At 39.1% G+C, this 24819-nt stretch overlaps 1 protein-coding gene across 9 annotated transcripts in view; it reads left to right on the top strand.

Moving 5' to 3' along the window:
• Positions 1 to 24819, top strand: part of DNMBP (dynamin binding protein) — a 113914-nt gene that overhangs the window by 33927 nt on the left and 55168 nt on the right. For all 9 annotated transcript variants that reach the window (XM_069067190.1, XM_069067185.1, XM_069067189.1 and 6 more), the window contains one exon: positions 9554 to 11587. In XM_069067190.1, the coding sequence (XP_068923291.1) occupies positions 9554 to 11587 (2034 nt within the window). The remainder of the gene's footprint in view (positions 1 to 9553; positions 11588 to 24819) is intronic.

Here is a 24819-nt window from a genome sequence, read left to right as displayed (position 1 = left end):
TGGAGGGATGCTATGGGGTGGTAAGAATTATGGAAAGCCCTGGAGCCTTGTGGGATGGAAAAGTCTGCACTAGATCCCGCTGCCTCTTTTAAAACCTTTCCTTCTTTCTTTTCCTCCCAGAGAGGTCAGTATGATGAATGAAAATAGCTAGATAATACTATAATCTCCTTCTGAAGAATAAAATGCTCCATCCTTGGACCTCCAGCAGGTGTCACCTGTCCCTCTTTTTTCTCTTCCATAAGCCTCCCATTGACTGTGGAAAAATCAAGGTGTTTTTGAGCTCTGCCTTTAAACACAGAAGCTAGTCTCTTTTTCTGCTTGTATAACAAGAACTGGATTAAGCCCTAGCTTTGGGTGCCATTGATCACTGAACACACAGGGAAGAAGGAAAATAAGGGGGAGGAGCAGGAATGAAAAGGGAGAAAGAAAAGGGAAAAAAAGGACGAATGTGGAAAGAAATGTCAACAGTGCTGTCCATAACCATTTCAGAAGCCCCAGATTGCTTGTCCCCAGTTTAGAACCTGTTTTGCAAGTTTGGTGACACCTTAAAAGATGGTACCCCCAATGACAATTACCAGTCAAGAAAGTAACTGTTTCCTTCATTGATGCAGACTAAAGCCTCTTTTTCTGTTTTACTTTATAATACTATGTATTTGGTGTTTAAATTCATGATTTGAAAAATGAAAACAAGAGACTAAAGAAATAAAATTAAAAGCAAAAAAAAAAAAAAAAAGAAAGAAAGCCTGGCAGTTTAAGGGGACTCAATATGAGTCAAAAGTGATAAGGCAGCCAGAAAAGCAAATGTGATTTTAGTCTGCATTAGTAGAGGTATGATGTCCAGATTGGAGTTGGGGCTAGTGTGGCAGTTGCTCTGTCCTTTACCTTGCTCAGAACATATTGAGAATATTGTGGTTAGCTCTTTGTAGTATTTTAGGAAGAATACTGATTAGTTGAAGAAATTCCAGAGAAGGAAAATGAAGACAATAAGGGAACTTGAAATCCTATCATAGGAATACCAATCAAGGGTTATTAAACCTCGAGAGACAGTGATGAGTACATGAGTGCCATCTTTAGGAACTTGGAGGGAATGTGGGAGAGGGATGAAATTTCCCTTGTTGGGCTCCAAAGGAGCTAACAGAAGAGTGGGTGGAAGTAGCTGAGAGGCAGATGTCAGGCTACAGCTAGAACTATCTGGAAGTGGAATGTGGTGCCTCAGTACCTAAGAGATGAGTTCATCATTGCTAAAGGCTTCATGCAGAGGCCAGGTGGCTGCTCATGAGGATGATTATTGAAGGAAGAAGGGAGAGATAAGGGCCTTTCCTACACTGGGATTATTTGAATCTTTGAAATACTTTTCTAGTTTGTAGGTGGGGTGAACTAAACAAATGCTAATACTTATCACTACAAACACAGACATGCAGCTGGAGGACTTATGGCCTAGATGACAGCTTAAATGGAGACAGACTGCCCTGTTCTCACATACTTACTCCAGTGAAATCCTGACATTCCCAATTGACTGAATGATGATCAAGAAATCCAATGAGAAACTACAATAATTGGTTTCTTCCACCAAAGAATTGCACAAAAAGAAACTCACAGACAGTAGGAAAGGGGACCTTTAGCAAAGCCAGAAATAGTGATTGCATGCAGATACACTAGTAGCCTATCAGTGCAAATGGAGATGGACCACAGATCATCTTAGCAATATCTGTGTCTGGAGATAGCAAAAAGCTCTCTGGCCAGTGTCCCCCTTTTTGGGTCTAGCACAGAACTTCTTCCCATCTAGAAAACCCCAGGGCTTTGATAACCCAAGATAGCCTTAGGAGCCTGATAGAGCAGTGGTGTGAAGTCTAAATAGAAGTAGAAAATCACAAATTAACATTATGTTATATTGTATTTTTTATTTATTTTGTTAAACATTTCCCAATTACATTTAAATCTGTTTTGTGTGTGTATGCATGTGTATGTGTGGCCCCACTTGAGTTTTGCCACACTGCTACAGGCAGTGAGTTTGACACCTGTGTGTTAGACCATCAACAGCTAGAGTGGCACCACAGAGCTCCTATCTGGATAACCCAGGCACCCAGAGACTTTGAGGTCTCCAGTATTCTGTACCAAGATGCTCTAGAGAGCCCTGAAGATCAGTGCTCTGAACCTCAGAGATCCAGGGAAGCCGACTCTGGGAGTTCAGAGAACCCTGGAGGAGACCACAAAAAACAAATATAACCCTCTCTAAAAAGCACAACAGGGGTCAGAACCTGGTCCAGGCACAAAACTCAAATTACAGAATGAAAGCAGGAGAGATGAGCCAACCAAGACTCTGACCAGTATAAACAATTATCTAGATTGAGAGAAACCTGGAAAGGAGTAGAGAGTAGCTCTCAAAAAACTATAAGTAGATACTCAAAGGAAAAAAAAGGATTTTCTACAAAGACCACATGAATACCCAGAAGAAATGAAGCCAAAAATTTTTTAAATGAGATAAAAGCTTTGGAAGAAAGAATTAGGAAGAAAATAAAAAGCTTAGAAGAGAAAGTGGTAAACTTTACCTAAGAAATGGAATCTCTGAAAATTAATATGCTGGGTCTGGAGCCAGGAAGAGCAGAATTCAAATCTGGATTCAGATGCTTACTAACAGGGTGACCCTGAGCAAATCGCTTAATTTCTTATTTGCCTCAATTTCCTCAACTATAAAATGGAGATAATAATAGTACCTTTTTCCCAGGGAGGTAGTGAGGCTCAAAGAAGGTATTTGTAAAACAGTTAGTACAGTGCCTGGCGCATAGTAGGAACAAAATAAATTCTTATAACCTTTCCCTTCTTCCCCTAAAATAGACCAAACAGAAAACAATGATTCCATGACAAAGCAAGAAATATTAGAAGAAAATCATAAGATTAAACTAATAGAGGAAAATGCAAGGTATCTGATATATAAATAATTGACCTAGAAAACAGGTTAAGGAGAGGATTTTTAGAATCACTAAAATCCCCAAAAAACTATAACTTGAAAAAAAATAAAGCCTGGATATTCTATTTCAAGAAAAAAGAAAATTCCTATCCTCAAGGAGCTTAAATTCTAATGAGGGAACACAATACATAATAGGGAGTTTGGAAGGTGGGTAGGAGAACAGGTACATGGAGAAAGGCCTAGTGGTGAAATCCAGACAGCTAGGAGAGAAATGAAGCATAGTCAGGCTGAACCTATTACCAGAATGTGAGTTCCTTCAGAAGGAATTATCCTCAAATGCAAAAAGAGGGACAGTATGGTAGAGAGGTGAGAAGGTTCCAGGCAGTAAGGGAAGGTCCAGAATGAGAAGGCAGGTAATTCATGGTAGCAAGGTCCAGAAAGTCAATAGCACAGTCAATAGGGTAGTGAAAGTACTGTGTATCGATTTTGATATTGATGCAGAATGAAGTAGAACCAAGAGAATAATTTACACAAGACCAACATTGTAAAAATCATCTTTGAAAGAATGAAAAACACTTGATCAATACCATAACCAACCCTTTCTCCAGGGGATCAATGATGAAGCATGTTATCTACCTCCTGTCAAAGAGGTCATAGAACAAAGACATAGATTTTTGGACCTGGCCATTCTGTAGATTTGTTTTGCTTGACTATGCTTGTTAGTTACAAGGAGTTTTTTTCTTTTTGTTTTTAACTTGGGTGGGAGGAGAGAGGGACTTAAAAATTTTGGTGTGAAAAAATGAAGGCCAATGAACACATTTTTAAAATGCACAGAAGAAAAGAGAAGGAAGTTTCAAAGGAATCACAGATAAGAACAAGGGTTTTAGAAGTAACGTGGACTACAGCTTTTTTGTTGTTGAAAAGCAAGGTGTAGGGGGAGGAGCCAAGATGGCAGCATAGAAGCAGAAAGACTCTCTGCGCTCCCCCCATAACTACCTCAAATACCTATAAAAAATGACTTTAAACAAACTTTAGGGCTACAGAACCCACAAAGTGACAGAGAGAAACAAACTTCCTGCTGAAGACAGCCTAGCAGACTGGCAGGAAGGGTTGGTCTCAGCATACTGGGAGCAGAGCCCAGCCCAGGTGAGTCTGCAGTTTTAGCCCCAGGGTGGCCTGAGCAGCCACCAGCTGGAGGGACTTCAGGAGAGTGGATCACCAGCAGTTGTGGCAGTTTCCAGAATTATCAAGCCATAAATGCCAAAGACAAAGTGAAAGGTCAGTGGACTTTGGGAACAGGGGGTCCGGGAGTGCAGTCTGGCCTCTACCCCCAGGAGGGAGAAGTGGTCAAGGCATAGCAGCTGTCTGGCTGCTTCAGAGCTCCTGGCCTGCAGATTGTAGGGGGACCTAGCAACCAGTCTGAGGGGTAATCGCTCTTGCTTTTACTTGCTTGAATCTGGATTTCTCTCCAGGGTGGAGGTCCTGGGGTGCATGACCAGTGTGCCAGAGCCAGTGGAGGCTTATGAGAGGGCACCCAACTAATAGCTCCAGCAGCTGAGAAAACCCCAATGATTTGGGACAAAGCTCTCCTCTCTGGTAGCAGTTCTACTGTCTAGTAGTTCTACTGTGGCAAAAAGCTCAAAAGTCAAGTAATTGAGTGGCACCATGAGCAAGCAAAGGAAGCAAAGCAAGCACAGCAATCTGAATCTAGACTCCTTTTTTGGGGACAAAAAGGATCAAAGCGTGGAACAGGAAGAAGACAATGAAGTCAGAACTCCTGCACCAAAAGCTTCCAAGAAAAATATGAATTGGTTACAGGGCATAGAGGAGCTTAAGAAAGATTTTGAAAACCAAATAAGAGAAATGGAGGAAAAATTGGGAAGAGAAATGAGAATGATGCAAGAAAATTATGAAAAGAGAGTCAACAACCTGACTGAAGAAAATAAGACCTTAAAAAATAGGCTAACTCACATGGCAAAAGAAGCTCAAAAAGCCAATGAGGAGAAGAGTGCCTTAAAAAGCCAAATTTGCCAGATGGAAAAAGAATCTCAAAAGCTCACTGAAGAGAATAATTCCTTCAGAAGTAGATTGGAACCAATGGAAGTTAATGACTTTATGAGAAATCAAGATGCTGTTAAACAGATCCAAACAAATGAAAGAATAGAAGGCAATGTGAAATATCTCATGGGAAAAACCACTGACCTGGAAAATAGATCCAGGAGAGATAATTTAAAAATTGTTGGACTACCTGAAAGCCATGATCAAAGTAAGAACCTAGAAATCATACTCCAGGAAGTTCTCAAAGAAAACTGCCCTGATGTTTTAGAATCAGAGGGCAAAATAGAGGTTGAAAGAATCCACCAATCACCTGCTAAAAAAGATCCCAAAAAGAAAACTCCTAGGAATATTATAGCCAGATTCCGGAGTTCCCAGATAAGGAGAAAATATTACAAGCAGCCAGGAAGAAACAATTTGATTATTGTGGAAACACAATCAGGATAACACAGGATCTGACAGTTTCCACATCGAGGGATTGAAGGGCTTGGAATATGATATTCCAAAGGTCAAAGGAGCTGGGATTAAAACCAAGAATCACCTGCCCAGCAAAACTCAGTATCATGTTTCAGGGGAAAATATGGTTATTCAGTGGGATAGAGGACTTTCAAGCATTTTTGATGAAAAAAAAAAACAGTTGAATAGAAAATTTGACATTCAGATACAAGAAGCATGAGAAGGTAAACAGGGAAAATAAATAAGGAACTTATCAAAGTTGAACTATTTACATTCCTACATGGAAAAACGATAATTGTAACTGATGAAACTTCTCAGTATGAGAATAGTTGAAGGGAATATAAATGTATTTATATATATATATATGTATATGTATACATACATATGTCTATATAGGAGGGTATATGGGCATATGAATACATATATGAATGTGTGTATATATGTGTACAGCTATACATAGACAGAGGGCACAGGACCAGTTGATAGGAAGGGATGATACTTAAAAATTGAAATTGAGAGGTGAGAGAGGAATATAATGAGAGGAGATGGGGAGAGATAGAATGGGGTAAATTATCCCATATAGAAGAGGCAAGGGAAAACACAATGGAGGGGAAGAACAGGAAGGCAAAAGGGAATGAGTCAACTTTACTCTCCTTGAATTTGGCTTAGGGAGGGAATGACATATACATTAAATAGGGTATCTCACCCTACAGGAGAGTTAGGAAGAAAAGGGACGAGACAGGGGATGATGGAGGGGAGGGTAGGTTGGGGGGGGAGGGAAGTTGGAAGCACATACTTTTTAAAAGGGACAGGGTCAAAGTAGAGAATAGAACAAGTGGAGGGCAGGATAGGATGGAGGGAAATATAGTCAATCTTTTACAATGTATCCACTATGGAAATGTTTTGCGTAGCTACACATGTATAATCTATATTGAATTGCTTATCTTCCCAGTATGGGTGGGTGATGAGGGAGGAAGGGAAAGAATCTGGAATCCAAAGCTTTACAATCAAATGTTTCAAATGTATATAATTTTTTTACATAAACCTGGGAAATAAGATATACAGGCACTGGGGGGTATAGAGATCCATCTTGCTCTTCTGGAAAGTCGGAGGTGGGATAGGGGAAGATATAGGAGAGAGCAGATTGGGGGAGGGGGTATACAGCGGGATCACTGTTTTGGGGTGGTGGATAGGGGAAAGACGGGGAGAAAATTTGTAACCCAAAATCTTGTGGAAATGAATGATGTAAACAAAAACATAAAATTTAATTTAAAAAAGCAAGTTATATGAAATGGGGATTCACAGTTTTATATACAGTTCTTTTTGTATACTTCTGTGTATATAGGAATGTCTTCTTTTGATTTTTAAGTTCAGAATACAATTTTTTGAAAATGCAACCTATGGCTAATATAAATTTTGATTTGTAGGGATGCAAGAGATTTTGACTCTAAAAATATCTATATTAAGTATTACTCTCTTTAGAAAATCTAGTCACTTTGATCTTGAACCTTCCATATTGATGTGGAGGAACCTAAGAATGACCACAAACTTTCTTCTCCATGCCCACGCAGGAGCCAATGGGAATGACATTAGAGAACTTCTTCTTGCTACAGTGAAGAACTCATGCAAGGACTACATTAGTCATGTTGGCCTGACTGCCCTACCTTTACTCCATTTAGAAACTAGAAGCCTCCAGCAACCAAAGGAGATGTTGGAGGGCAGAGATCCTATCTTAGCTTAAAGTTGTAGCCACACAGTCAGCAATAAACTGGCATCCCCTCAAAGGGGCCCAGAAACAACCTGAGAATGACTTCACATATGGTACACCTGATAAGCTCATGTTGGAGGAAGTAGCTAATCATCAGTTCTTCTGGCCTTGGGTCATTGAAATGTTAGTGATAGGATTAGTGTCTTCCGTCCTAATATGTCCTAGTAGCACCTAATAGGTGCTGTTATTATCAAGGGTTTTTCCCATGGTCACACAGCTAGTGAATGGTCTAAGCTGGATTTAAACTCAGGTCTTCCTGACTCCATGCCTGGTATTGAATCCACTGTGCCATTGAGCAGCCTACTCTGAAATTCAGACTTTTGTATTATGACTGTCCTCTTATTTGGTTAATGTAATCAGAAATTGAGAGCAGTTAGAAAGGACCTTAGAAATCATCTAGTCCAAACTTCTCACTTTATACATGAGGAAACGAAGGCTTTGAGAAACTTAATGACTTCCCTAAGGCCATCTAAAATCAGGTAGTAAAGAAGAGAATGGGGATTTCAGTCTAAGGCTGCTGACTCCAGTTCTGGAGTCCACTCTACCAGCTACGTCTTTTTCTCATCTTCCACTCTCTATCTTACTTTGGTGGGTTTGTGATCTAATCATACACATACTCTGTCCAGTAGAGCCAATTACAACCCATCTATGGCGTCACGTAAGTCCAGTGGATGCCACACTTGTGACACCCATGGTACTAGAACAGTGCTTTCTGTATAGAAAGTGGTCAGTAAACATCTACTATTGGCTTTATTGTATATCCTTCTGTGGCCAATCAAATGCCATCCATATTAACAATAACAACATGAGTAGTAGTATTGGTGGTATTAGGTTTTAGTATTCCTTGTAATTGCACAAAAAAGCCTTAGTGGAGAAGGAGCTGGCCTTGAAGCTGGTAAGTTCTACCTCTGTCACACACTGTCTATGTGACTTTGGATCAGTCACTTTTTAGTAGGGAAAGGAATAGGAATTAAACATTTATATAGTGTCACTTATGTGCCAGGCACTGTGCTAAGGACTTTTACAAGTATTACCATTTGATACTCAAAACAACCCTGTGAGGTAGGTGCTATTACTGTCCTCATTTTACAGATAAAGAAACTGAGGCAAACAGATGTTAAGTAGTTTGCCCAGTATCACACAATTAGTCAGTGTCTACAGTTGCATTTGAATTTAGGCCTTTCTTACTTAAGGCCCAACACCCTTTCCACTGTACTACATAGCTGCCAACTATGTATGTCCAAGATTTATCTATAATGTTTGTCTCTTTGACTTTATCAGGGTAGAGAACTCTCAGTGTGGAAACTACCTTCACTGATGCCAACCAGCAATTTATTTGCATTTTGTAGCCTTAGAGAACTATCTGCCTCTTCACCATGCCCTCTCTCTATCCTTTCTTCTTTTCTTCCTTACTTTTCACCTTTTTTTTGTCACTCCTTTGCTTTTAATAAATGGCAAACTACAAAGGTGGAAAGTGGTATAGTGTGACACTCTGTTAGGCAGTTTTACTTAACTATTTTCAAGGAATGTATGTTGGTGTATACTGTGTTTTAGGTCTTTGCAAAGAATTGTTTCCATGTCAAAACAGTTTTTTAAAAATCCATTCATTATCCCCCCATTTTTGCTTTTACTTGGTCCACCAACACATTTACAAATCTTTTTGGTTTTACACTACAAGTTTCGGTTCCTGCCTCAAAGTATGTCATACCAAAATTTAGAAATTTAGATAACCCAGGGAATGAAAAAGGTGCAAAACATTGTCCTCTCTCTGCTTGCCTGGGATTCGGGAGACTTGGTCCCATCCCAGTTCTAGCAATCACCAGATACATAACCTTGGGCAAATTATTCTGCGCCTCATTTTTTTTCAACTATAAAATGGGAATACTGTCAATCCGGTTTATCCCTTGCTATGAGAAGAAAATTAAATACTATCCAATAGAAAATGCTTTTAAGGATAGAAATACTTATGTATATTGAAGTTTTATAATAATATCTCATTATGATTGATTTGGGATTGAGTAGTTTTTGATAGGACCTTTGAGAAGCCAAGGTTTGTGTACAAATATCTTCTTGCCAAAGGTTTCATTTTTGTATTAGGAGACCCATTCTGGGTCACTTCTCAGGGAATTTAGTTACTGAACCATCACAAATATTTTGCTTACATATAGATTTACATCATAATGCATTTTTACCTTTAAAATAATTGAAAACACAAACTCCCAAAGACATTGTTATAAGGAGATTCCAGGATATTCAGTTGTTTAAGATTCCTAAAGCTCCTCTTATATTTAGTGAATGTGTACTGAAGATATTCTCTAAGGATGGTCATAGCATGGTCATTATCTATTTTCCTCCTTCTGTTTTAGGTGACCTGGTGATTCTAGATGGTTCTCCTACCTCCAGCTGGCAAGAAGGTCGAAGTTGCTGGGGTACCAAGGGCTTTTTCCCATTATCATGTGTACGAGAACTTTGCCTCTCCTCCAGAAAACACCAGTGGGAATCTCAGAGTACCCTGCTTCAGATTCCTGAATATTCAATGGGCCAAGCCCGGGCACTGATGGGACTTTCTGCTCAACTGGATGAGGAATTGAATTTCAGAGAAGGGGATATAATCACCATTACTGGCATACCTGAACCAGGCTGGTTTGAAGGGGAACTTGAGGGCCAAAGAGGTATATTCCCAGAAGGTTTTGTGGAGCTTTTAGGGCCCTTGAGGACTGTGAATGAGCCAGTAAGTACAGAGAACTCAGGATACATTGTTAATGGTGTGTTAGATGTAGCTCAGGAAGAGAAGAGAGAACCAGAGGAGGATGAAAATGAATTAGGGGCTTATGGTGTTGCCCTCTATAAGTTCCAAGCCCTGGAGCCAAAAGAACTGGACTTTGAGGTGGGAGATAGGATCCAGATTCTGAGGACGTTGGAAGATGGCTGGCTGGAAGGGAAACTGAGGGGCAAGATAGGCATCTTTCCTTACAGATTTGTAAAATTATTTCCTAGCACAACAATGGGGGAAGCTATAGATATACTACATGAGAGTGATCAAAATAAGAGTCCCGTAACTCCATTGAATAACTTGGAGACTTCCTTTGTAGTTCATGAGGAAAGGAACAAACTTCATGAATGTGATGTAGAGGAATCTGCTTGTACTATCTCTGAAACATCCAGTTTGTCGCTGAACCATGTGACTTTTGATTGTGAAGAAGATAAAATTCTCCATAAAAGGGAGAGTGCGGGCAAGCTTCTGAGAAACCCAGAAAGAGGCTGTGAAGAGCCTCTTAGCAAAGGCTTTCTTAATACTGATTCCACAAAACCAGTCAATGACATTTTCTCTCAGACACCAATTCTTCGTCAGCCCCTGCAACAAAAAAACCTACATTTCCATACTATAAAAGAGACACAACTGAATATTGAAGCAGCAGAGAGCCACCAAAGTGCAGAAAGATGCTTTGACACTCTTCCTTCAGAAACAAAAGACAGGGATAGCCCTTCCATATCAATCAAAGAAACATGTTCTCTTCCCAAAACCCTTGGGAGTCTAGTGAGCCCTCTTCAGAACAGCTCTGCAGCTTCAGGCTCTGGGCTATTAAAGTCTAGTCAGCCAAGCCCTAAGCTCAAGGATGGGGCTGGCAGGACTAAAAACCAGCAACACACACCTGGAGAGCATTTCTCCAGCTTTAGCAGCACATCAAAAGGGATGGAGATGCAGGCTGGTCTGCAAGCCAAGGGAACTGTCATGACAGCCCCAGTGCTTCCACAGGGAGAAGGTAGTACTGATCTGGATTCTAAATTGACGGAGCAGTTGGCACAATTTGAGAAGAGCCTGTTTGGATCTAAGGTGGAGATGGACAAGAAAATATCCCGGCACTTTTCAATCATGGACTTTAGCTCTGAGAAGGATATTGTCCGTGGTTGTCCCACACTAACAACCCAGCAAGAGCCACCTGGAAGGCGAAAGGTTCTGAGGCCACCACCTCCCCGCCCTTGTGCTCCAGCATGTACTCCTCCTCATTTGTTGGTGAACCAGAACCTGAAACCTGAATCCCCATCTTTTTCAATGAGGCCCTCCCGTCCAGCTCCTCTCCCTCCATTGGCACCACAGAGGATGAATTTAACATCAGTCAGATTCCATCCTCCTTCTCAGCCTCACTGTGATACATTAGAGAAAGAGAACTCTAGTTATTTGGACAAGTCCCTAGACCCAGACTCCCAGTGTTCCTTTCTGCTTGTCAGAATTCAAGAAATGGAGCAGGACTTAGAGGAATTTAGCAGGACTCGAGAGGAGCTAAACCTGTTGCTAGAAGAAAAGCAGGATGAAGAACTTATGGCAGGGACACTAGAGAACCTGGAGTTCTGTGACTATCACATTGAGAGGCTGAATATGGAACTCCAGCACCTTCGTGGTGAGTAACACAGAATTGAATTGGCATATTTGCTTCATGATACATTCATGTAAAAAAACTTAACTGGGCTAACTAGGGATATGTTATAGTTTCTCATTTATAAAGAACTGTTACTCAGCTATTTTAGTTCCTGGTCTTTCAAAACTTAAGTTGTTCTCAACATTGTCCTTCTAATTCAGGGATCCTGTGAAAGTAACTTAACCTCTCTCAGTTGTGGTTTTCTCATAAAAGTGAGGAAACTTGTAAGGAAATTGTTTTTTTATAAACTTTAAAGGGTTTTATTGGTATACAAGTTAGAATTACCTCCACAGGGCTGTTGTGAGGAAGGCTTTTTGCACACTTCAGACCTTTATATGAATGAGTTATTTTTATTATCAGTGACTTGGTAGTTGACTGACTTCATTTAGCCCTTCATAGAATCTACTCTCCTTCCTTCATTAATGACAATTCCATAAAAGTGGCAGTTATCTGTAGTGCCCTGGGATAGAATACCCCTGATTATATCTTCTCTCAGTCAAACTGCAAAGCCAGTAAAGAAATGGGTGGTGGGGTCACCATAGTCCAGGGTCTGAATCTCAATTTTCCAGGTTCAGAAAGTCCACTTTAAAAGACTACCCAGGTGTAATTGAGCCCTGGAAAAGTGATTCATGCTAACCAGACTAATGAGAAACTCTGTAACCAGCATGCTATCTCTAATAGTCAGAAATATTAAACATGTAACTTGTTTGAAGGGATCTACCTTTCTTGTGGGTAGATCCATTGCAGATCAGGTTATAGATCAGAAAATTGCTTTCTGGAAATGATCTTTGCTATCACTTAACTAAGGTTGGATTTCCAAATAAGCCCTTTAGAAGTTGTATGTTGACTTGTAGGTATAGGAACGGAGAGGCCTGCAATACTAGTAGCTGTGACATCAGGTAATATTTTAGGTTTGGTAAAGTATAAACCAGTTGGTTATACTTACTCCTCAGGTATGGACAGTGCACAAAGCTTATATCCTACCATGCTCAAGGATACTTGTTCTAAAAAACTGTAACTTAAAACTAATAGTGCAAATTACTTAGCTATCTACTATAAGAGAGGCAGAAAATCTGGCTATAGCATTTACTTTCAGTGGCTTTTTAGTACCTCTGGACATGTTCCTCAGCTTGGCATTGAAAGGCTTTTACAATTTGCTCTGGCATATATTTGAAACTTATTATTTCAAATTATTCCCCTTCACACACTCTACATTCCAGCCAGACTGGCATACTTGCTGTTCTTTGAATTCAGCTCTCCTTTTTTCACCTCCATCCCTTTAGACATGTGATGGTCCCCTAAATCTAGAACCTGTTCCTTCTTCCCTTCTGCCTCTTAGAATCCCTGGCTTCTTTAAAGGCTCAGCTTATAAGGTTTCTTCTGTGGGAAGTCTTTCCTGGTGCCTAAGTAGCTAGGTTTTGACCAGCCTTATATTGTCTTGTGTATATTTATCTATTAATATGCTATATCTCTCCCTTCCTGGAGGACAGGGACTGTTTTTATTTTGGTATTCTCAATACTTAACAGTGCTTTATACCTAGTTGGTGCTTAATGAACCAATTGGATTGGATTCCATAAAAAACTATAGTAAGGTTTTCAAGCAGTAACATTATCTATTGAAGTCCTATACTTTTATGTCCTAACCTTGATTATTATTAACCACCATTCAATCAAACAGCAGTGTTTTCTCATAGCTCAGTAGAACACATCTTGAATCTGTGATCACAGCCCTCTGAAATCCAGGCTTACTCTCAACAGCATATCTAGGCTGCAATTTAGGCATTAAATTTTATGCCCTCTTTTTGGCTACAATAAACCTTTCAATAGCATTTATTCCATTATTTGCACTGGGAATTTAATCACTTTCTGTATTACTTTCCTTGCTCCTTCCCCTGGCTTCTCTCATCTCCTAATCCCATACCACTGGGCACATGGGAAAGACAGTAAAGGAGCTCAGGAGAGTGTTGTAGCAGCACCTACACTGGCATACCCAGGATGGCTACCAGCACAGGTTCTTAGATCTGCTTTCCTAGGAAAGATAGCTGTTCAAGGGGTCAGCAGTCTTTGTTAATTACATTCATTAGTTCAAGGGAAAACTTGGCACCCTGAACTTTAGAGAAAATACAAGCAGAGAAATAAAGACCAAGAGATAGGGCTTCTAACTGTCTGAGAAATTAGCACTGATCAACAGACAGGTCCAACTGTCTGACCAAGGCAATACATACATAGTTACCAGAGAGAGAAGCACCAACATCTGGGTTTTTCAAAGCCAGGGATGGGGCATGGGGGGGTTCTCCTTAAAGAAGTCTCATCTGGTCATATCACAAGAACACTCTTCCAGTGAGTTATCCCCAAAGCAAAATGCTAACCTCAGAGTATATATTCACTTCTTCAGGGTCAGAGGGCGACAAAGTGTTCTCCATCAGTTAACCATGCACTCCTTCTTCCCAACATGTTTTTCTTTCCACTCACTCCTTAGCAAAATTTGTAGAGAATTGCATCAACTCTGGGAAATTTATAACCTGACTAGCTGCTAAGAATCTTTGGAAATTTTTTATGGGGTCAGGAAATTCTTCCTGCTAAATATTTTAAACATTTTGAATAGAATAGAAAAAAATTAAAATAAAGTTAACATGATGGTTTCCTCACTAAGGCACACCTACCTATTCTTTGTCCTCATTGTGACCTCTGATCCCTCTATACACTCTGTACTTTCTTTGTATCCTTCTGTACTTTAGGACATTACTGCTGCTTTGAATTAACTTTTCCCTCCAATGTTGACCCTATTGTTGAAGAGTATTACTCTGTACTGTTGTCTGCCCTCTTCCCCCACAGAAGCTGTACTAAAATGTCTCTTCTGTCTTCAAGCCTCCCCTTCCCACCAATCATAAACATGTAATTAAGCATCTGCTAGGTGCTGGGAATACAAATAAAAAGAATGAACAAATCCCTATTCCCAAGGATCTTATGTTCTAATGGGGAAAACAACTACATAAATGAATATATACAAAATAAATGTAAGGAGGATAAATACAAATACACATAAAATAGTTAAATCTGACGTAGTTTGGGAAAGAGGGCACTAACAGCAGGATAGAAGGCAATGTTTGAATAACAGAGAGAAGGCCTGTGTAGAAAGGGGAGAAATATATAATGAAATAAAAAGAAGGGGAGAAGGAAGGGGGTTCGTGTTGTTAAGTAAAAACCTCACATTTGCTCCGAACTCCCTCTTTTCTCCTCTTTATCTCAAAACTATTTGATATGTTTTTCTCTCTCCTTGATCAAGTTTCTGATAATGAGGTCTTACCTGATCTAATCATTTCTAGCAGTTACTCCCTCAGTCTTCTCTCTGTCTCTCTCTGTCTTTCTCTCTCCCTCTCCCCTCCCCCCTCTTCTCTCTCCCCCTACTCCCACTCAGTGCTTCAGCCTATTTGCTGGTTCTTCTGTATTGCTTTCAAATATGCCATCTCTCCCATCCTTTAAAAATCTTCACAAGATCCTCCTTTCCCCGTCCCTCAAGCCATTATCCTATATCTCTCCTCCCTTTCTCAGCTAAACTACAAGAAAAATCTATGTTTGTTGACTTCACTTCCTGACTTCTCAGTCCTTAATTTGCAGTTTGGTTTGCAACCTTATTGTTCAACAGAAATTGTTCTTACCAAAGTTAATAAAGATCTTTTTCAGTCCTCACATTTCTTGGCCTCTCTGCTACATTTAATAAAGCTTACTACTATCCCTCTCTTCTTGGATACTCTCTTCTCTCTGGTGTTTTGTGACCTTGGTTTTCCTGTTAGCTGTCAAACCTCTTTCTGGCACCTATGACTAGATCATTTTCTTTATCATGACCTCTAATTGTGGGTGTTCTGCAAGGCTCTGCCCTTGTTCTCTTTTCCATCTATTTTCTTTCACTTGGAGATGACTTTTAAATTTTTATGTCTAGTCCTATGCTCTCCAACTGAGCCTCAATCCTACCTGTTGAGTATTTCAGACTGAATGTCTGAAATGGTTATTTTTTAATTTATTTATAAATGCTGTCCTCTATCAAACCTTTCTCTGGAGTTCTTTCGATCTCTCAGGTTCACAGCCTCCTAATCTATTCTGTAATTGAGCAACTTTGCTGCTAGTGAAATAATTATTGTTAGCCTTCTCCCATGCTCCAGGATATCCTCCACATAGCTGCCAGATGGATCTTGAAACTCAGATCTGACCATTTCATTCCCATACTCAGGCAGCTCTAGTGGTTCCCCATTGCTTCTAGAATCAAATATAAACTCATCTGTGGTTTAAAGGCCTTTACAACTTGCCTCATTGATTTTACTTCCCTTCTTGCACTCTGTTGTTTAGCCACTTTGGCCTTCTCTCTGTTCCTCATAGTTCATCTCCCATTTCTCTGCCTATGTGCTCACTGTGCCCCATGCTTTAAATGCACTCCTTCCTCATTTTTACCTCATAGAATCCTTCTTTTCAAGATGCAACCCACTACTTTCTACACAACTTCTTCCCTGATTTCTATGTGCCCTCCCTTCTTAACTTCATTTTATTTATATTAATTTTCTACATATTAATTTTGTATCTACATGTGTGTGTGTGTGTGTGTGTGTGTGTGTATGATTGTCTTCTCAATAGAGTGTAAGTTCCATGAGGGCAGGGATTTTTTTCTTTTTTTTTTGCCACTGTGTCCCTACTGTCTAGCATAATGCCTTGCACATCTTAAATGTCTAATAAATACTTGTTGATTGATTGAGTGAAGGATATTTTAAACAGATTTCTGTTTCACTGTGGTAGTTTGTCCCAGGGTATATTTATACAGGAACTAGAACCACGATGTAGATTCAAAGGACCTTCTCCTCAGACCATGATTGAGAGACATTGATAAATTCTTACTCTCTAATTCTTATTTTTCTAGGCTCAACTACTTTTCACTTTGCTTACATTTATTACTGACAGGTTAAAATTCCCAAATTTACAGTTTATTTTTCATTGATTATATTTTAGGTTGACTGCTTTCTAATAAAATTGACCTTGGGTCAGCAATTCTTGGCACACTTCAGCACTCTGGGCAGTTGCTGTGGCTAAATTATTCAACCCTTCTTGCTCATAAATTTTTTTTCTTTCCTTTTCATGAATACTTATCTGACATTTACTTAGTTCCTATTTCCCACACCAGCAAGAAGCATATGCTCAGTAATTCCCTTATCCCTACTCCCTAAACTCACCAAAAGGAAAACAGTTGATACTTTAGAACATCCAGATGCATAGTCAGGTACCTTAATCATCTTGCTAAACTGCCTCCAGATCACAGAATAGGATGAGTTACTTTTGGTAAACATTAGCTTCCTTCATCACAGGTTGTACTTTATACCTTGTACCTAATTTGGAGGTGTTTCTTCCTTTTGGGACTATGGTATTTCCTACCCTGTCTGAAGAAGTGGGGAACTCTCAACTTAGGACAACTTGCTTAAGAGCCAAGCCTGTGTCACCATTTACTATTTACTACATTTTCCCTACTACAATCTCTCTTGATCTTTCTCGATTTTACCATGTATTTGTTGAGCCATGCTGTTGTACCTTAGTGTTCTGGAATTCTGCTCTCTGAGGTTGAAACCTCTCTCTTCACACTATTTAGTATAAATACTATGCCATGTATATTTTGTTTGTTAGCCTTCCCACATCCAAGAAAATGTTGAATCAATGATTGAATGCTCTGGTAGTAAATGGGTGAAATCAGCCATTTCTGCCCACATGCCTAGAATTTTTTTGCACTAAATAAGTGGAGAAATTATTACTTCCAAGGCTGGCTTAATCTTGCCAGTGTTCATGTTTCAAATTATTTTTAGCTGTTAAGTAAAGATCTAGAGTGGAGTTTCATGTAAGTAAACTTTACTTTTGATTTGCATTTTTATCAGTCTCATAAGTGTTTAATTTTAGTGTTGGAAATACAGCAGGCACTAAGTAAATACTAGTTGATTGTGTATCATCTCTAGATTTTCTGTCTGTAACCACATCCAATGACAACATTCATTTTTACACCTTTAGTTCACAGACACGCTATTTATACTGTCTTCTCATCAGACCATATAGAACTTTTCTAGACACATAGCAACACAGATAGCCATGCCAGATAGGGAAGGAGTTGACCACATCCAGAGCTTTTGAGTGGTCACCTTAGCTTTTGACCTTTGCAGTTCTGTAGTCCTATAACTTAGGCTCAGGCAGCAACAGTGGCTGGGCTACCCTCACAATTGTACCAGAACCTACAGAGACCTAGTTCTGTAACTGCTTCTGAGCTTTCTTTTCCACCTTTCTTTGTCATCTCTAAGTAGAGGATAGCAAGGTAAACCTCATTGCTTACCGGTCTTGGAGAAGTGATTACATATTCCTTTCAGGCTCTTTGAGGGTAGCAGGTATGGCCAAATCACTGTTGCTTCTTGGATCCTGTGAAAAGCAACGTGAAGTAGTCCCTGAGGCACGAGACTTAGAGAACTATCCACTTGGGATAAGAAAACCTGGGCTCATGTCTCTCCTCAGATATTAGCTGTGTGATGCTGGGCAAGTTGCCCTCTCTGTGCTTCAATTTCCTCATCTCTTAAATGAGGGCATTGGAGGCAGTGTTCTAGGATCCCTTCTAGATCTAAATTTATGATCCTATGGAGTCATGAAGACTCTTTTGTACCTGCATGTGCTGGATTCCCTGTCTTATCCCCTCTCCATCTCCCTTTTTCCAGTGAGAAATTTGTTGTTTTTTATATGCTACATGGGAAGAATTAGGGAGTGTTTAGAAATATAATATAATATAATATAATATGTTAAGGGGGTAAAGAATAATTCTGTAGAGTTTAGAAGGATGATAAGGTCCCAGTTGTTAATCAGTAGACTGAGATCCAGTCATGTTCAGATGATACTATTTGTAAAATCTGATGGTTATTTTGTTGTACTGGAAAAAGCACTGGATTTTGAGTTAGAGGACTAACCTGGCCCTGCTGCTCATTCTGAGACCTTGAGCTAGTGACTTCATCCTAGTCTCAAGGAGTTGGAACTGTGTGGTTTCTAAGGCAATAGCTCTATAGCTCTAGCCCTAAAAATGTATTCAATATATAAATATATAGGGCAGCTAGGTGCCACAGTGGGTGTGTTTGTCAAAAACTAGATTACTGTGGTCATTTACTATGTGTATTGTGTTCCTAATCTATTCCTATGATCTGCTCTATTTCTTAGCCATTACTAGGTTGTTTTGATGATTGGTACTCCATTGTTTTCAAAGAATTTTAGATATATCGTAAGCAAAACACAGTTTCAAAGTCTTTATACTTTGTTACATACAAGCTCAATGTAGCAATAATGATTACATAGTAAGCACTCGGTAATTTTTTTTGTTCATTTTAGGCCAGGAAGTAATTTATTAATGATTTTTCTGATGGACAGTTTCCAACAGTATGGAAAGCACAGTGTAAATGAAGAATAGCTATGAAAATTATTCCTGATTTCCAAAAAATAATTTTCTTTGATTAGAATTTTCAGGCTTGAAAGCGCACATATCCATAAGGGAATTAAAGTATGTCATGGGGGAAAACCCTGACAACATGTGTAGGGAAGAAGATCCAGCCCACAGTGGCCACCTCTGGAACGCTCCCGCGCCCCATGTGTCTGTCACCCCTCTGTGGCCCGGGTCGGAAGCAGCAGGTTTTCTTTATGTTGTTAGGGCAGTTCTGCTTCTAGGTGATTGGTGGATTCTTTCAATTCCTATTTTACCCTCTGGATCTAAGATAGTGGGGCAGTTTTTCTGTATAAATTCTTGAAATATGATGTCTAACCTCTTTTTTTTATCATGGTTTTCAAGTAGTGCAGTGATTTCTTATATCTCCTGGACCTCTTTTCCAGGTCAGTTGTTTTTCTAGTGATATATTTCATAATTTGTTCTATTTTTTCATTTTTGTGAGTGTTTTATTGTTTCTTGATGTCTCATAGAGTCTTACAGTTGCCAGATTATTAGCTGACAGTTGTCCAGTTCTAATTTTTTTTTGATAGAAGTTGGGATTTTAATTTCTTTTAAAAATTTATTATTTTTATTTTTCCCCAGTTACATGTACAAACAATTTTTAGCATTTCTTTTGAAAACTTTTGAGTTCCAAATTCTCAATTTGTTATAGGTTATACATGTGTAGTCGTGCAAAACACTTTCATAATAGTCGTATTGTAAAAGAAAACATAGACACAAAAAAAAACCCTCAAGGAAAATAAAATAAAAAAAATAAGCTTCAATCTGTATTCAGACACTATCAGTTCTTTCTCTGGGAATGGGATAGCATTTTTCACCATAAGTCCTTCAGAACTGTCTTGGATCATTGTATTGCTGAAAATGGCTAAGTCATTCACAGCTAATCATCTTGCAATATTGCTGTTACTTTGTACACAGTAAATTTCACTTTGCATTAGCTCATAGAAGTCTTCCCAGGTTTCTCTGGGACCATCCTGCTCATCATTTCCTATAGTACAATTGTATTCCATCATAATCACATACCACGATTTGTTCAGCCATTCCCCAGTTGATGAGCAACCCTTCAATTTCTAATTCTTTGCCCCCAGAAAAGAGCTGCTATAAATATTTTTGTATATATAGATCCCTTTCTCCCGACTCCAGGGCCAGTGCTCTTACTCACTGTGCCCCCTAGCCTCCCCTTTTCTGCCTATTTCTTGACCTTGAACTTTATGTTAATGTTAGGCTTTGCTCACCTGGGGGTGGAGAGGCACTGTCCCAAGCTTCAGGTTTTTTTGTGCAGCTCTTTTCAGAGTTAGTTCTGGAGGTCGTCGAGTTTTCAGTGCTTTTGACATGGTATGATCTGTTGACAGATATGGTCACTGCTCTCTTGGTCTATCTTCTGGTCTATACTCTTGGTCTGTACTTACTTATCTGGCAAGGGCCCCTGCTCCCTTGTGACCAGCTCTTACACTCATCTCCACCCTGGAACTACAACACAGAACCTGCCTATGGCAATAGAGTTGCCAGATATTGCCACTTTCTGTACCCAATGCCAGGAAGGAGGTCTACTGTAATCCATTTCTGAGCAGGTGTTTAACCCCTTTTCTGTCTCTGGACTGAGATTTCCCAAAGCTTCTGCTGCTGTGATAGCCATTTTCAAGGCCTGTAGCTATTGTTCCCACATGGGCTCTGGGCTGGCTCTTACCCCATTGTCACAGACCTTTCCTGTGGACGTCCTAAATTGTTTTAGGTTAGAAAAATGTCTTATCTCAACCTGTCATTGACTCTACCGCTTCAGAATTCGATTTGAGGTGTTATTTTAAAGTTGTTTGGAGGGGAATGTTAGATAGTTTGGATGGATTGCTGCCCATACTCTGCCATCTTGGCTCTGCCCTGCCTGTATGTTTTTTAATATCAGCATTTGTTCTATTGGTTTCAAATATGTAATTTTCTAAGTTTCAATTTATGCATCTGTGAATAAAAAGATATTAGTTATAATGTGTTAGAAGAGCTATGTCTCAATATGTCTTTCAGAAACTTAGAATTTGGAGGACTAAAGTTTATTTTGAATAAATTTAATCTGTTATCTATTTCCCTATTAAATGGCTTTTTCTTACTTCTTCTAGACAATTTAGAAAATGTTGAGGAAACCTGTTCCTCAACATCCTTATCCTAGTCACTGTCATTAATCTTCTTTCTTGATTTTTATGGACATATCCAGATGCGTGCATTTGTTTCTCATTATATTTCTGTCAGTTCCCAGCATATAAAATAGAGATTTTTGGTATTGCAGCTAAAAATGGTTATTTTCTTATGAAATATCAGTCTACCAAGTAGGTTTATTAGCACCTCCACTCACCTCTGTGTTCTTCTAATCTAGGCTTTCTCTTGAATACAAGACAATAGGAACATGCCTCTCAGCAGACAGATTCTGCTTGCTGCTTTTTTTTTCCTTTCTCTTTTAAATTTTTTTTCAAGTTACAAAAATCTATTTTCTCTTTTTCCTACCTTCCCCACTGAAAAAGAAAAAAAACCCAAAACCTTAAAATAAATAGGCAAACAAAGCAAATTCCTACTTTGGCTATGTCCAAAAAATATAGTTTGTCCCTTATGTCATAGTATTGATTTAAGTTTTGATAAATTCTGTCAAGAGGCAATCACAACTTCACAAAACTTATGTGAAAAACTAAATTTATTACAAGAGAAATGAACATGCTTGTGGAACCCTAAGCCAGGGCAAAGGACAATTCAGAAACATAAATGCAACAAACTTGCAAAAAACTTCACTTCAGAGTTAATTGTGTATATTTCTTTTTCATATGTTTAATTTTGTGAATTCTGCATAATTTAAAATTTTAATAATACAGGGCACCTTGTTATCATGTACTGCATTTGTGACAGTTTTTGGATGATACTTTCTTAGACCAGTGGTAGGTAGGAGAGGTTCTCATGTTAGACCACCTCAGTGGCCTGATCTATCTCCATTAGATCAGATTTTTTCTTATGTGGTCACATTTTCTGGATGATAAGGCTGGTATTAAAGATATAGTTCTCTTGGAAATTGAAGGGGTGTCCATCAGTTGGGTAGTGGCTAAGCAAGCTGTGGCATATGATTATAATGGGACATTATTGTGCTATAAGAAATGACAAATGGGACGATTTCAAAAAACCTTGGGAACTCTTCCATGAATAGATGAAGTGAACAGAACCAGGAGAACGCTGTACAAGGTAAGTAACAGCAGTATTCTTTGGTGAAGAATTGTGAATGACTTTGATATCTCAGCAATACAGTGATCTAAGACAGTCCCAAAGGACGTTGAAACATGCTATCCACATACTCCAGAGAAGGAATTGTTATTGTTTGCATTCAGACAGAAGCATGCTATTAAAAAAAAAAAACAGTTCTTTCAGTCACTGAACAGCAGGACATGAAAGGTTTTTCTTTACAAAATTTGAATATCTACTATAGTGATATATAGCACAAAATGGTTATGTGGAATTTTAATCTTATTTCAGTATTCTAGAAAATTTAAGTAACCTTTCAAATGTTTTTTTTGTTTTTGTAAATTTGTAGCATTTATACTTAAGTTAAAGAAGCTTAAATTTGTACCTAAACTTTTGGGATACTTCATATATTTCTTAGTCTGCACCTTGAGTCTTTCATCTCTCTTTTAGGAAGTAGAGAGCATGTTTCTTTTTTTTTTTTTTCTCTCTCTCAGTTATTTGGGGGAAGTCAAGAGAGGACAGCATGTTTACTGTAATGGTGCCAAAAAAAGATGGCATGAAAACTTTTTCAGATGTAGAGAAGAGGAGGAGAAGCTTCAGAAGGAAACAAAGACAAGGGCAGTTTTGAAAATGACCTTTGGAATCTATTTTTTTTTGGGGGAGGGGGAAGCCAAGGAAGTTGGGGTTAAGTACTATTTGCCCAAGGTCACACAGCTATTAATTGTGAAGTGTCTGAGGCTGGATTTGAGCCCAGATCCTCCTGACTCTAGGGTCAGTGCTCAATTCATTGCACCACCTAACTGCCCCAGGAATCTATTTTTTTTTTAAAGTAAGTGGCATGGGATGAAAATTCAGTTACACATAGAATCTTCTTTTTTCTGTTCTGCTCTTGTATGGAAATATGCACCTGTATGGGCATGCACATGTGTGTATGTGGTCATGTGTTTTAAAGTTCAGAATAAATACATTTTTTTAAGTTGCCTGCAGCAAATAGAGTTTAAATTACTTGCCCAGGGTCATACAATGATTATGTTTCAGAGGTGGAATTTGAACCCAGATTTTTCAACATTTTAGCCACTACACTAGACCTCCTTTTAAAAATGCTAAGTAAAGGAACATGTTAGTATCATTGCCAAAGAAGCCAGTTTTTTTTTTTGCAAAAGTACAAAAAGATTACAATACACACATGAACAAAATATTCTTTTTTTTTTTTTTTGCTTTTTGGATTGGGGAAGGTAGGGCATTTAGGGTTAAGTGACTTGCCCAGCGTCACACAGCTAGTTTTGTGTTAAGTGTCTGAGATCAGATTTGAACTCAGGTCCTCCTGACTCCAGGGCTGGTGCTCTATTCCCTGCACCACCTAGCCATCCAGTGAATATAACATGCTTAAATAAAATGGTGCATGCTATTCAGTAGAACTTAGTCCTGGAAAGCCTTAAGTGTACTTCTGGAGCATGTTTGTGAGAGGGCCCATGCTTAGGAAAGGCAGGACGATTTTGTGTGTCTTACTCTGAATCACTTAACTTAGAAGAGAACAGGATTCTGAGAACAATGAAATTAGAAACTTTATACTCTATTAAAGCCTGTATTCCTTTCCTGGGTTTGAGAAGATAATGTCAAAAAAATATGTGTTGAAGACTACTTTAGGAAATGTGGTTTGCATGTAGATTTCAATTAACCAAACAAATTCAAGGCTTTCTAACACAAATTAAGACAGCTTTTCTTAAAGGAGAAACTGATTTTCTGTCTAAGGCTCTGACTGACTTCATTAAAATTACTGCTGTATGCTGGGATGAGTGCAACGAGAAGAAATTCTGCTACTTTTTTTTGCAGAGCCAACACCCTGAACCAGATGTTAGGCAGGCAAGTTTAGCATTATTTGTTTTCTCCATCTACTCACAGATCAGAAAGACTGCCTCCTGTTCAGGCAGCCAGCTTCACAAGAAACTAGAGACAACTTTCTGAGAGTAGAAATCTCAAGACATTTAGCTATGGAGACTCTCCCAGGCTTTCTGCCCTCTCTTCAGAATGGCATCAGCTTAACATCACCACTAGGTATATGACTTGGAGATCTCTGTGATCAACCAGCTCCAGTTTCTCTCCTGACCAAGATCATCAATTGGCAATTGGACTTTTAAAGCTGGATATCCCAGAGCCATCTTGAACTCCATATCCAAAACAGAACTTGTTATCTTTCTTCTTAGACCACCTCTTCCAAACTTGAAGCCACTATCATTCTTCTAGTCTTGCAGTTTCATAATTTCAGCACTCAGTGTTATCCTGGCCTCTTCATTTTCCATCATCCTATACAGTCAGTCATTTACCACACTTTGCTCTTTCTGCCTTTACATCTGACCACCTCTCTTTCCACCCACATACAGTTTTTACCACAGCTCAGAGCCCTGAGTAAGAGCAGCTTTCTAGAATTGGTTTCCCTGCCTCAGCTCTCTCCCCGCCCCCAGCCCTTCTACACACTTCTGCCAAATTGTTCTCCCTGACTAGCTCCAGTACC

This window comes from Petaurus breviceps, unplaced genomic scaffold (assembly GCF_028583685.1).
Source record: "Petaurus breviceps papuanus isolate PSGF00001 unplaced genomic scaffold, PetGlider_PUasm1.0 90740, whole genome shotgun sequence".
In the NCBI taxonomy this organism is placed as follows: domain Eukaryota; kingdom Metazoa; phylum Chordata; class Mammalia; order Diprotodontia; family Petauridae; genus Petaurus; species Petaurus breviceps.
Note: the sequence above shows the minus strand (reverse complement) of the source record. Positions and strands in the feature narration are given on the sequence as shown.